The sequence below is a fragment of the Taurulus bubalis genome, assembly GCF_910589615.1.
Source record: "Taurulus bubalis genome assembly, chromosome: 10".
NCBI lineage: Eukaryota > Metazoa > Chordata > Actinopteri > Perciformes > Cottidae > Taurulus > Taurulus bubalis.
The window spans coordinates 18,282,459-18,296,639 of NC_136598.1; the positions used below are offsets into that span (position 1 = coordinate 18,282,459).

Consider the following 14,181-nt stretch of genomic DNA (forward strand, 5'->3'; position numbering starts at 1 on the left):
AGCAGGAACCACCTGATTTATGAATGACCTTTCAGGCTCACGACATGATTTACTGTTTTGTTTGTTCTTTAGTTATTTCCGCGTAAAGGTCACCCTTTTCATCCTTCAGGATATTTAAGACTCAACACTTTTATACTCGGCGGTAAGAAGGAGACGCTCAGGAGGGAGGACTGACACTTACACCATGACTGTGGCGCCCCATCCCACTGCTTTGGAGGCAGAGATCAGGCCCTCAGTCCAGCGGGAGTTCTTGGCATAAAATTCCTTCGTGGAAGCTGCCCCCTGGTGGACAAAGGAGGAAATAAGACAATATATGTTTCACGAGTTACATTTTAAACTGTCAGGTATGAATGCAAGAGTTGCAATGTAAGACCATTTTTAATTATCCATTAATCTAGCAATTAATTTCTTGAATGATCAATTATGAATTTATCTAGAACACAGGGAGAAAAGTTGTTCACAATTCCTCAGTCAAAGGCAACATATTAAAATTGTCTGACCAACGAGAAAATATATTCAGTTTACTGAATGAATGCAGCAAGCTTTTGTTGAGTGTGTCTGAGACTGTATGGAGTGGCTAATAATAATAATAATAATAATAATAATAATAATAATAATAAGTAGCAAGGTATTGTTTCATGGTTATAAATTCTTTTTTTTTAAAATTAGAAACATACATTTACATAACCTATACCAGTGGTTCTCAACCTTTCTTCAGTGATGTACCCCCTGTGAAATATTTTGTTTAGCCAAGTATCCCCTGACCAGTGCAAAACAGCTTGGGTTAAAACAAATATGTAATACACAGCGCTGTGCCATGAGTGTCGGATTTAATATAGAATATATACAGTTTATGAATTTACACTTATATTTTATTGAATATGTAAGGAATTTTGAATGGATGTTACTTATATAATATATATTTAATCTCACGTACCCCCCTGGAGTGCCTTCACATATCCCCATTTGAGAACCACTGACCTATACTATACCATACTATTCCATATTACATGTTATATTCTGCTATACTGCTACACTATGTTTATATAAGATAGTATATCTATGATATGTATTAATAATATACTTAATATTATTAACACTGTATCATTACATGGCACAAGTATCATTACTTAATTACAGTACATATTATTCTGGTGTACACTGTTCATTATGCTGAATATAGTGATAAATCTGTTAATAATATGACCCCCATCTCATTGAAATGCAGAAGAAGAAGAAGAAGAAGAAGAAGAAGAAGAAGAAGAAGAAGAAGAAGAAGAAGAAGAAGAAGAAGAAGAAGAAGAAGAAGAAGAAACTCACCCTGCCACTCTCCACGATGTCCTTTTGCAGATTTTTGGAAGACAAAACAAGCTGCTTGATCGCCTGCATCAGCTCTGTGCAGGAGGCTAAAATCCTGCAGGGGGTGACAGAGCAGAGGAAACAAACACCGACTCAGTGACGGTCTACAGCTGTTACTGATCTCACCATTTCATCCAATTTTAAAAGATGGTGCTCAATACAAAAACAAAGCAGCTTCCTCACTGTTAGTTCCCCCCGTCTAATTATTGCATGATCAATACACCACTGATCCAAATTCTCAGTAGTTGTTTGTCTCTTTTCATAATTATCTCTCACAGCAGCACTGGTGCAGTCATTACTGCGAAAACAACTGATTTTTACATTAATAATTACGTCAGAGAAAAATAGAGCGTAGAAGACAAAAGTCTAATTGGCTTCATTTGCACACAAATAGAATAACTGCACAGACTGGATGAATAAAGATGAAAAGATACAAACCCAACTACTAGACGACACGCACTTACGTATGAGACGAAAGCAGAACAATCTAAAACTTACAACTGAATGGATTCTCACGCAACTTTGGATGGTTCAATGAAGATTTACGTGCATGCAACAAAATCCCTGAAATGTGGAGCTTCAAGCTTCTGCACAATAACGCAATCAAGAGATTTCTGAACTTCCTGGAACCAAAACTAATTTGGTGTGGGACATCTATGATATCATTGTGGAGCTGCTCCAGTGAAAAAGGAATGACATCACCAGTATTAAACCTACAGAATACACACTGAAGAAACTGATTCTAAGTTTGCATGGATGAAACGCAGCAGACAAACACTGGCTTCAGTCTTCAGTTTGCATCCGCTTTGTGGCAGAACTGATGAAATTCGTTGCACGTCAGCCCTCAGTGTGTGACCGTCTACAACTTCACTGAAACATTATGTAACTCTTGCTGCCTTGTCTGTAAGCATCTCCATTTCCAGTTCTTTTCCATTGTTGGAAACGATTAAATATTGTGGTCAGGTCTTTCACAAACATCACAGGAGGCTGGGTTTCCTGTGTCTACCTAACAGAGGAATCGCTTCCTCAATCTTCAGATTTTTTTCAAGCTATTTCATTTTTCTTTAACCACAGAAGTGGGTGTTGTTCAAGTTTACGGTTAAGTTATGGTTAGTACAAAGGAAACTAAGATGAAGTCCTAGAAAGAGAAAACATTTGTTTGTGGGTGAATTGTAGTTATATTTCAGGAAAATTACTTCTTGGAAACATAATGAGGTTGATCTTTCTTGTAAATTTTCACTCTCCTGAATCTCATTTAGGTGCAATATTCTTTAAGTATTCAGTTAATTTGAGGTGACAGTTTGCGATTATTGTGACGGTAAAAGGGATTTCGGTCTGAAGCGGTGCATTACCTCTCATTGACTTCCATCTTGACTCCTGTATCAACTGCTCGAGAATTGTTGAGCATTTCCTGTTGGGATCCACAGAAAAAAGACACTTTGAAGTTAATACTGTTGGAAAGTGAAACACGGGACAATGTTTTCACACAGCTTAGAAAAAGAGCCCACGCATGCACGCACACACGCACACGCACACACACACACCTCTATCCTGGCAGCCGCCAACTCCACAGCAGCGGAAGTGGCGGCCATTTCCTGCTCCACAAGATCTCCCAGCTCCCCCTGCTGTAGCTCCAAACCTCGAGGACGCAGTTTCTGACCGAAAGACAGAACAAGAGAGACTGAAGTCAGTATTAAAGTAAACAAATTGAACTTTTTAAATCACGGTCTAGATTAAATGAAACTCTAGTGCAAACACTAGTGTGTATGTATGAAGTACGGACCTCTGCAGTGGCCAGGACGGCCTCCAGAGCCGCCCTCAGCTTGCCGTTGTCAGCTGCAGGCAGGCTGCTCTGCTGCTTCATCTGGCCCAGCAGAGCCAGAGCTTCAGCCCCGCACACCTTCACGCTCTCTGACAGGACTGACAGGGACAGAGAGAGGAGGCATGTCATTTAAATAAATAAACATACACAGACAGAAAAACACACTGGTAAGTCTGATTTCCTAAATTGTTATCCATTTTCACTGACACACAAATAGATGAATTACACAAACTGGATGAATGAAGATGAAAAGATACAAACCCAATTACTACATGACACGCACACTTACGTATGAGACGAAAGCAGCAGATACTAAAAGCTACAACTGAATGTTTCTCCCATCACCTCGGATGGTTTAGTGAAGATGTATGTGCATGCAACACAACCACTTTGCAGTTTGGAGCTTCAAGCTTCTGCAATAATGTAATCAAGAGATTTCTGAACTTCCTGGAGACGTTAGTTGCACTCCAATTTAGTGTCGGACATCTATGATATGACATCAATTTGTGAAGCTGCACCAGTATTAAACCTACAGAATACACACTGAAGAAACTAATTATAGGTTTGCATGGAGTAAAACACAGCAGAAAAGCATTATGTGCCACAATGGCTTTTTCTATTAAAATACCATGTTGTGTCTTGTGTAAACTCTGATGTGTAACAGTGCCACTAGTGGCTGCAGCTGCAGTGTTAATTATTCTGACTTCCCCTCAGGCAAACAAACTGAAACAGCCACTCGGATGAGAGGACAAGAAGAAACCAAAACTACCTCTACAGCAGCAGCTGTCGACCTGCTTTTATTTTTTTGTAGATGCTTAGATGCAGGACAGCCAGCTGATTTGCATCAAATGGTACTTTCACATTCTTTATTCAAATGTTTCGGTACAGTATAGACAGACACAGCAACAGCTACAGACGCCGCTTAAGTTTGACCCAGTTTTAATTAGCAGGTTTTTTTTGGTTTGGTGCAGTAATAAGACTGCTGGCCAAAGCTCTATTATATTTAGGCATGCTGATACTTGTCTGGGCTGCCAACGTCTACAAAGAAAGCTAAATCCCACAGACATTACTCCTGAATGAAGTCAGCAACTTTGTTTTGTCCAAGCAGAATTTGGCTGTTCAGATATGGACCGATAAGAGGTATAACCAGGAAGATTACACACTAACATTAACCCCAGGAAGTTATAGAGAAAATTGTTTTCCCTTAAATCTCCCAACTTTACTATACACATGTATAACACATGAGGAGGTATGAACTACTTACAGACATGTCAGAACGTGTACATGTCTGGGCCCACAGATAATATCACGAGTGAGGTGGAGAGTACAATCTCTATCTCTCACACACACACACACACACACACACACACACACACACACACATCCACACACACACACACACACACACACACACACACACACACACACACACACACACACACACACTACTGAGTGACAAAGTATCAGCACTTCTCAAAGACACAAATATAGTGTGCAAGAGGGAGACAGTCACAAATAAAGACATACATGCAATGAAAGTTAATGAAAAAGCACAGACACACACCATCAGCTTGCTCCACGGGCACCATGTGGGAGGTGGCACTACCCTGAACGATGGTGTCGCCCACCAGGTGGCCACACTGGGTCACCACTCGTACCAGCTCAGATACACCTAGACAAACAAATAATATGAAATCAAACCTATTGGTCACTTTACTTGATTGAACGCTACACTCACTTACTCCTTAATTATGTTGCACCTATAACAGTATCTTTTGTATATTAGTTCAGAAAGTGGTGATATCACATAGTAGTTCCCTGCAGAGCTTCCCTCAGCTGCAACTTGGGCAAAATCAGCCAAAACAACGGAGAGGCAAGGCCTTTAATAATGACAATTATTTTAGGGTGTGTGTTTGGTGACGACGGTCTTCACGACAATGTTGAGTAGCAAATTTTTTTTAAATAAAAAGGCATGTAGTAGGCATGCACTCATACACATCTTTACATCCAACGCTCACCTTTGCAAAGCCAAACTCTCACCTGTGTTGTCAGCCAGGAAGCCCTCTCTGGCAGAATGGAGTCGGTCCATACAGTCTAAAGAGGCCTGACATCTGGATGCTAAGTAGTCTGCAGAGATAAAATAAAACAAAGAGGACCATGGGAGTTAAGACGTAAACATGTGAGCATGCACACAAACATCACTACACACAGGGCTAATTAGCATCTATCACAGCTGCTCTGACCTGCGGAGCTGGTGCAGCTGATGTGCGCCGGGTCATCTATCTGAGCCAACGAATCCTGGATGATCTTCTCTGCCTCCTCCACAGCTCCCTGCAAACTGCACCAGCGGGCTGCGACCAGCTGGCTCTCCAACGCCTGCTCCCTGCTCTCCTGTGGGCGCAAATACACACACAACTTATCACACAAGCCTTTATTAGAAATGCCAGAGGGTCCAAATGCGAAAAATAATTAGACGTTCATTGACGTGCTGGGTCCTTCACTTGCAACCGAAACATCTGCTTGATTTATTGCAGCTAATTAAGAAAGTTAATTAGGAAAGATAATGGATAAAAAGACAATTTGTCACCTTCTCATTGAGCTGATTCTGCAGAGCTTCTGCAGTCTTCACCCCGCTCTCCCTCTCAGTCGCCAACGAGCTCTGGACTCGCTCAAGCTCCTCCCCGCGGACCGCCAGCTCCGTTTCCACCTTCGACAAGGACTGCACCAGCTCCACCTTTTCAGACTCCAGGGCGACCAGCTGGGTGCTGAGCACCTCACTCGACTACATGGACGAATAAATGGAAGGGTAAAAAATGATTGAAGATGATTACGAGGAACAATTAATCCACAGGAAGACGTGGTTAGGATAATACTGGGCTGACATGACATTTCAGGATGTGGTTTGAGTGCTCTGACCACACAATAAAAAAATAAAAAAAACACCTCACTTCATCGCCGGCCACTGATTATAACAATATTGCTTCTATTTAAGTTTGCGGAGAGGCGCACAGTCTACAGAGAGGTTTATGTTGAGGCCAAGCTGACAATCAAAAGAACACTGGCAAGCTGCGGTTGTGCAACTTGGCTGCAAAACAACAAACACAAACTGTGGCAACAGAGTGAAGAGTTACGTCAGGAAGTTTGTGAAATTAAATGTTTGGACAATTAACTATTTAAATACACAGTAGTGAGTGCATGGTAAGAAAAACAAGTGTGAGACTTACAGCCTGAGTCCCAGCAGGTCCGACAGAAAGCGAGAAATGTAGAGAAATAAAGAAAAAAACAGATTAAGAATATGGATGTAAACTGTTCGGCAGGAGCTAGCGAGAGCTGAAAGCATGTGACAGCGGCGATAAAGTGTGGGCTGTGTGTGAAAAGGACTGTGGAGATTAGAGGGATGATGGAGGAGTAGGAGGACAGAAAGAGTGACAGAGTTGATAAGAAGTGGCAACAAGAGTGGGACGCCAGGAGTGGGAGGCAGAGACAGATGAGAGGTACTCTGCATGTGCAGAAAAACATCTGAAACAGGAAGGCGAAGGGAGTTGAGAGCAATCAGTAGAAGTTGTGAGGGTTAATAACATGAATTCATGGCTTACTGAACTGTCTCTCCCCTTATTGTCCCCTTCAAAATATTCCTGGAGATCAATTTTTGCTAGCGGGAGAACACTGAAGCGAGGAACCAAGCACAAGCAGCTGTTTGGACAAGATTTTACAGTTTTCATTCTGGTATCTTCTTTTTTAAAAGGAACACCTTTCGTCGGCCGTTACAAACATCAACTTGGCTTCTGGGCTCTGCCGAGATGACAAACACAGGCCGAAAGAGGACCAACAGGAAAGAGTAGAGGATGAAATCTATTGTGCTGCAATTTCCTCAAGCTGAACCCGATGCCAAAGATTTGTATCAGCATATAGATTCAGTCAGAAACTGGATGTGTTTGAGATGTTGCTTTGGGAAGGACAGTCATTGACGAAGATGAGATGACATAACAAATGACAAGAAAATGGAAATGGTATGGAGTGAAAGTTGGGAAAGTGTAATCACAATGTGAACAGCCTGATACAGGTATGGCATGTATGTTATATACTATAGCCTGGGCTAGGGCAGTGCAAAACACCACGACACAACAGTTTGGCAGTGTAATTTTAGAAATGTACAATTATTAGTGTTACAAATTGTTTATGTGTCACAAACTGTTGTGTCCTGGTGTTTTGTGCTGTTAAGGAGCGTTAGTTGTGGGTTATTAATTGTTGTTAGAAAGTTTTAACCATGACTAAAGTTATAACCCTGACACGTAAGTAGATCAGACCGCTGCGCCCTCAGCTGTGAACATTACATCTTGCTGCCTGCCGAAGAGCGACAACAATCGTTACGGCCATTCACCGGTATATGAAAAATTCTGGAAATTTGAAACCGGTATACTTAATTGGGCTTAATTGTTCTGGGTTCAGGTTTCAGACGGGTCCCATAAACAGGTAATCCATACTGTCAACCTTTGACAAACACAGGACCGTGCACCAAAGATGTAAATAAGACTACAAAAGTGGAGTGTATGACTAGAGTAAGAGGGACATAATGCCAGCAGCCCATTTTTAGATTTTATCCAGACTGTGCTCCATTAGGATCACCCAGATTTGTAAATGAAAGGTTCCACATCATTAATCTTGTCACACTTTCTTTCACGCAGCAGCCGCTATTATCTATTTTAATTGGGGCCATTATGAATGAATTCAGTGACTTTTCACAGCAACTTTGTAGAGAGTCATTTTGTGAGAGGAGAGTGACCTGTTGTGACGAGGCCACGGTGGTCTTCAGGGAGTCCAGCTCTGTCCTGCTGGACACCAGCTCTCTCTGCAGCTCCTGAAACTGCTTCAGCTGGTCCCTCTCCTGAGCAAGACCAGTCATAAAGTTCACTTTAGACACCTCACAACAGCTTAGTTTGAACACCATTAACAGAACAACATTTATGTCGTACTCACCTGTCTGTCTGCAACCTCCTGAGCGGCCTTCACCTTCTCTTGCATCTCTCTCCTCACTGCATCCACTTCGTCCTGTGCTGCCCGAGCCACCGTCATCTGCCGGGTGACCTCTGCGTTCTGCACACACACACACACACACACACACACACACACACACACACACACACACACACACACACACACACACACACACACACACACACACACACCAAAATAAATCTGGATCTTCAGCTTGAGGGAATTACAAAAAAGGACAGCTGGAGGACAGAAGTTAATTAAGCTTGGATGTTTTTTTTAGGAGGGGACATGGACACAGAAGGATTTGATTGAACTTGACGGAGTAAGACTCGTCTTCCTCACCTTCCTCAGCAGGTCGGCGTGGCTCTGAACCAGCATTGAGTACTTCTCCTTCAGTTTGGTGTAGCGCTGCTCATTGGCCTGAGCTTTTTCTGGTTGGAAACACACAATATAGAGAGAGACATTGGTATTATATTGTATATATTGTGGAACACACTCCTTTATCAGATTTGTTAACTGCTTTCAGATTTTGTTGTAGCTTAACTTTAAGTCATTGATAAATGTTTTAAATAATATTAAGGCAAGAAAGCTTCAATAATTCCAAACTATTTTGATTTAATAAATATCTTTCTGAATTATATAATAATGTATGAAGTTACAAATCTCGTCTTACTCTCTATCTCCGTCAGGCTCCGCTGCTCCTTCTCCGTGTCCTCTCGGACCCTGCGCAGGTCGTCCAGCTCCGCCTTCAGGAACTCGCTCTCTCCTGCAGCCTGCAGCCTCAGGTGGCTCTGCTCCGCAAGCTCCGCCTCCAGCTCATTGACACGCCCCCTCAGAGCCTGACACAAGCGACCACTCTGATGAGAGAGGGGAGAGCAGGAGGAAAAGAAATTAACTTGTTTCCTTTGTCGATGGATTTCTTTGTGTGCGAGACGTGACTGCAGAGTGATGAAGAAATGTTTTACCTCCAGTCTGAAAGACTCCAGCTCGTCTTTGAGGGCCTGGATCTCCCTGGTCAGCTGATCAATCAGACGGTCTCTGATGGATCAAGACAAAACATCAATCAAAAGTAAAATCAGGAGTCACTCGTGACTTATAACAGATAAAAATGAAATTCTGCTTGATTTTAGTCTGGATTTTTGTATGCATCCAATCAAACGTTGTATTTTATAGTTTGATCCATATCTGTGTTGTGATATTCGGGATCATTACATTACATTTAGCTCACACAGCAACGGGGAGCAATTAGGGGTTAAGTGTCTTGCTCAAGGACACAATGACATGGACTAGCAGAGCAGATTATCATAATTTGGCTTTTTAACGTTTTTAAAATAATTCTTACAACTACAATCTTGCAGTCACACAAATGTAACACTTTCTGGCCTTACTTGTCGTCCTTCCGCAAGCCGTTCTGATTGAAGTTGAACGGGTCAATAGCAGCCGAGGTGCCAAACAGGTCGTCAAACTTGGTCTCCAAAGCAGGCTGTGTGTTAAAAAAAAAATATCATGATGATGATCTATATAAAGCATACATTGGCACCATTCTATTGGTAAACCAACTAAACCAAATCATTATCTTGAGTTTCCATCCCTTTCCTAACCGCTTACCGTTAGTTCTAGTTATTATGAAACAGTCATTAACTATTTAGAGTTTGTTCATACAATCCACCTTAGTGACTTGATAGTTTAATGCCATCTAATATGTTTATTAGGCGCCTCTATCAATCTGCACATTCACTAATAATAATGCAGGTGTTTTGCAGTTGGATTGTGGGTCCAAACTGCCATTAATTACCTCGTTATTTACTATGTTTCATAGAAGACAAATGCATTTTTTGTTCTCTAACAACCAGCTATGCAAAAGTCAATCTAATTAATATCCTGACGTGCCATGATTAACATAAACCAGATGTTGAGAGTAATCTTACCAAGAATCTGAAAAATTATTACAAAATAGAGTCTCCTCAGGTAATTTCCTGCTTTTTGTCCCTCAGTTTACCACATTTCATCTGTTGCCTAACATCCTTCTTCAAAGCACATACAGAACAGATGAATTTCCTTAAAGAAGGAACCACTCCGTGAAACTTGTCTCGTTTAGTTACCGGCAGCACGGGGACGTCCGTGTCCACCAGGTCGTCCGTCTCCACCAAGTGCTCCGACTCGGGGGACGACGACTCTGCGGGGATCACGACCACAGGGCTGATGTGCTCCGACAGGGCCGACGCACGCAGGAAGTTAGGCGGGTTCTGCAAGAAACACAGGGCGAAATTATGAGAGTCAGCCGACAGAATTCTAGTGTCGGGGCCGAGGCTTAGCAAGCACCGTGCGATGACAATCAACAATAAAGACAAAAGCATTAAAAGAAGTCTTTTGAATATTGAAATTAAAATGAAGAGCGAGGGTGTGCAGCTATGCTAACGTGCAGCCAGGGCATGTTTTTGTCGCTTCATGTTCGTGATGGATATGGGTTACATCCTCAAATAGATACGAGCAAATTTAGGAGAGTGAGAGCCAGAAGTACATATTGTGAAGGCGGCCTGCATGTCTCTTTCCTCATTTCCATTTATCTCACATGTAGCAGTGTATATACGCCATAACATGTCAGCAGAGTGAAGGGGGTTTGGAAAAAACGGAGAAGTTGATATGAAAAGGCAAATAATATATAAACAAGATATAATCAAGAATTGTTTTAGAGTATGAACAACTAGAATATATTAATCCATTGGGGAACAGAAACCTGAAACAACCGTTGCGGGTCAACTTTAGGCTTAGGTGTGGTTAACAAGTGGACTTAGTGAGGGCGGGTCTCACCTCAGGCAGCTGTGGGATCTGAATCAGCCTCTTGAAATACTGCAAGTTACTGGAGCGATAGAACAGACTCTTTAACCTGAAACACGGAAACAGAGAGATCAGAAAGAAGAGCTTCGACACGGAAAATTCATTCAACGCGGTACTACGAGCTCAGTCTTTGAGGTCACACTCGGTTGTGTCGAGTGAAACCGTGACCGGCTGCGTTCCTGCGAGTGAACTTCATACTTCTTAAACTGTTCCTGGAAGCGATCCCTGTGGCCCTGGAGAGTGTCCGCTGGAAGGCCTGAGAGCAAAACACAAAACACAAGCGTGTCAGTGCTGGGACGCACAATCTGTTCAGGTATTCTGTGTTTACATGTATGTAACGTTTGAGTGCACACGTGGATGATGGGATTTGGAGCATGGAGGTATCAAAGCTGGGAAGTGAAAGCATTCAAATCTCCCAAACATCTTCTTTTAAAAAAAAACAGAGAAAAGGCTTGTTGAAACTGAATAGCATGCATTTTTTTGTTTATCCAACGGAACTTTGGAGCGTTTCAGGAGCCAAGAGGGTCTGAAAAAACGTTTAACTCCGAGGAGAGCATGTCATCTTTGAACCTTTGAAGAAACCTGTCACGCATTTTAAGTATTAACTCACATTATACAGAGCTAAAAGGTAAAGCTGCTGCTCAGGAGGCAATGGATCTCATGCAAGAAGCACTCATACGAACAGAAGTGTATGTGACATATTCAAGAGCGTTTGTGGTTTTTACAGATTTTATTGCGTTAAAACATTTCTATAAACGGAATTCACAAGTAGCCCAGACCTGTCTTTTTCATTAAAAATCAACTAAAACTAAATATAACTTAAACAAACATATACTAATGCTACATTAATATCCTCTTCTCATATTATCATCATCGTGGCTAATATCTAACCTTCATTCTGTCTTTATTTCTGTCACATCATTGACGCCTGTATTCATATTTTCTACAGTTTTTGTTCCAGGTCACAATACAACTACTGATCGAAAACCAATCGATTAATAGTTTTTGCAATTTAAAATCTTTGCTGGTTCCAGCTTCTCAAATAAGAAGAATTGCTTCTTATGATTATACGGAATGATAGAATATGAAATACTGTTTGGTTTCAGACTGTTGGGTCAGATAAAGCCATTTAAGGACGTCACTTTGGGCTCTGGAAACTTGTAATGAATGGTTTTCACTACTATTTTACCTTTTTTCGTAGATTAAATGATGAATCGTGAGAATAATTGTAGATTAATTGATGGAAATATATTTTTACGCCACTACAGACACTGCTAAAGTTGCCTTCTTGCCTTCATTTCAAATGGCAGGACCTAAAGCTCTGTGGTGTTAAATTCTGATTTTTACACTTTGGTGACATTTTTATGAATGAAACTTATCCACAAAAGGTAATGGGAGCCTACTTATCAGTTTTGGGGAATTTATTCTGTGAATGATTAAATCCTATCAACGTGCAGCTCCCTCGTGAATAGGTGGCATTCATCAGGTTTTACATAAAGTAAAGAGAGATCTGGGATGAAAATACTGATTAAATGATTCAATTGACTTGATAATAAGATTGTTCTAATAAGATCTGAACTGTATTTTACAGCTTAACAAGTTAATTTCAGCATGACAACCCAACTGGTGACCACTGATAAAGTCCATATACAACGACTCACTGCCCTTTAACTGCACCATATCTGTATCTTGACCAGCACTGAACAACCTGTACTATTTCTACTTCGCCTGTAGTTGTGCCGTTTGACCAACAGGAGGGTGTTTCACTCACAGGAATGCAGCTTGAACAGCAGCTTGACGGTGTAGTCGTACAGGTGGCTGCTGTCCAGGATGACTTGGATGAGGGGGGCCAGGCGACACTGGCCCGCCGCCGTCACCGACACCGACCGAGACATGTCTAGTGAGCTGAACACTGGGGAGGGCAGAGAGGAAACACATACACGATCAATGGACGCATCCACAGGATCATTACACACCCACAACGTTGTCTGAACCTATCAGTTATCATCACACATTTCAGAGAGACAGTCACTGATAAGACTGACCAATCAAGTTGTTCTGCTGTGCTCACTTCCACTGAATTGAACTAATAAAACAGTTGAAAGACAAAAAACGCTCACTCTTGCTTGTTGGGAGAAAGAAAATAAGTTTAACGTGGAGCAACAACTTGAACACTAACAGGATTGTCTGACTCCCTCTCTGCCTCCATCATTACGCCCCTCTTTCATTTCCCTGCTCACAACAACCCCCAAAGCCTGGAGAGCCTCTGTGTTCACTGCAGAGGTGTGGTTTCCTGAACACACACACACACACACACACACACACACACACACACACACACACACACACACACACACACACACACACACACACACACACACACACACACACACAATGACGTGATGCTTTTCAAATACACCAGACCAAAAGAGGAAGCTGACGAAGGTTTTGAGATTTGGGTTTGAGGTGACACAGGCTCTCTTGTGTTTCGGAGTAGAATATCAGCTCACAGCATCAAACCCATAGAGAATATAAGTCAGAAGAGGAAAAGTTTGTCCTGAATTTGAATAGAGATCTGGCTTCTCGATTGAAAATAGAAACAAATAGTTCAATTTCCTTTTTTTGTTCATTTATGAACGGGAGAAAATAGCTTTCCCGGCATTTCCTCTGAACTCCTGGTCACATCCCAGCCGTCTATTTTGAGTCCCGTCTGGACACTTTAACCCAGGATGACTCATCCAGACATCAGCATGACCACCTTCCAGTATCTAATCACTAATAGCTGCCAGAGTGTCTATTTCTGTGCACCATTATGTACAGTACACCTATCAGTCAGACCGCGTCTTCCTGTCTGTCAGTGTATCATCAACCGGTGCGTGCCACATCATAATCTGGCCCAGATCAGCACAGTTGGTAGCACAGAGCGCACGGTCGGACCAGAATAACTTACCACCCAGGAAGAGGTTGAGCTCACACTCCAGGTAGTCAAACATCTCCACTGTCAGCTGGAAGCTAAGAGAGGGGAGACACAGAAAGATCGATGACCACTTTTATATGAGCTTCATATTCCTGTTTGCAACACATTTTTTTGTGTGTATATGCAGGTTTTTAAAACAGGAGGAAACCTGCTAAAATTAGGCAATAGACTCCATTCCCATTGCCTGCAG

General features: G+C 41.9%; 1 protein-coding gene across 1 annotated transcript in view; it reads right to left on the minus strand.

The window, feature by feature from the left end:
• The window catches only part of hip1 (huntingtin interacting protein 1), a 39,740-nt gene that overhangs the window by 1,824 nt on the left and 23,735 nt on the right, over nucleotides 1–14,181 (minus strand). The window contains exons 7-26 of the mRNA XM_079225317.1: nucleotides 13,965–14,026; nucleotides 12,786–12,926; nucleotides 11,213–11,270; nucleotides 10,988–11,063; nucleotides 10,279–10,422; nucleotides 9,565–9,659; nucleotides 9,142–9,214; nucleotides 8,850–9,033; nucleotides 8,519–8,607; nucleotides 8,159–8,275; nucleotides 7,965–8,066; nucleotides 5,769–5,963; nucleotides 5,425–5,572; nucleotides 5,222–5,308; nucleotides 4,746–4,853; nucleotides 3,143–3,279; nucleotides 2,904–3,014; nucleotides 2,712–2,770; nucleotides 1,321–1,414; nucleotides 182–282 (exon numbers count right to left, since the gene is read on the minus strand). Of these exons, the coding sequence (XP_079081443.1) occupies nucleotides 182–282; nucleotides 1,321–1,414; nucleotides 2,712–2,770; nucleotides 2,904–3,014; nucleotides 3,143–3,279; nucleotides 4,746–4,853; nucleotides 5,222–5,308; nucleotides 5,425–5,572; nucleotides 5,769–5,963; nucleotides 7,965–8,066; nucleotides 8,159–8,275; nucleotides 8,519–8,607; nucleotides 8,850–9,033; nucleotides 9,142–9,214; nucleotides 9,565–9,659; nucleotides 10,279–10,422; nucleotides 10,988–11,063; nucleotides 11,213–11,270; nucleotides 12,786–12,926; nucleotides 13,965–14,026 (2,181 nt within the window). The remainder of the gene's footprint in view (nucleotides 1–181; nucleotides 283–1,320; nucleotides 1,415–2,711; nucleotides 2,771–2,903; nucleotides 3,015–3,142; nucleotides 3,280–4,745; nucleotides 4,854–5,221; nucleotides 5,309–5,424; nucleotides 5,573–5,768; nucleotides 5,964–7,964; nucleotides 8,067–8,158; nucleotides 8,276–8,518; nucleotides 8,608–8,849; nucleotides 9,034–9,141; nucleotides 9,215–9,564; nucleotides 9,660–10,278; nucleotides 10,423–10,987; nucleotides 11,064–11,212; nucleotides 11,271–12,785; nucleotides 12,927–13,964; nucleotides 14,027–14,181) is intronic.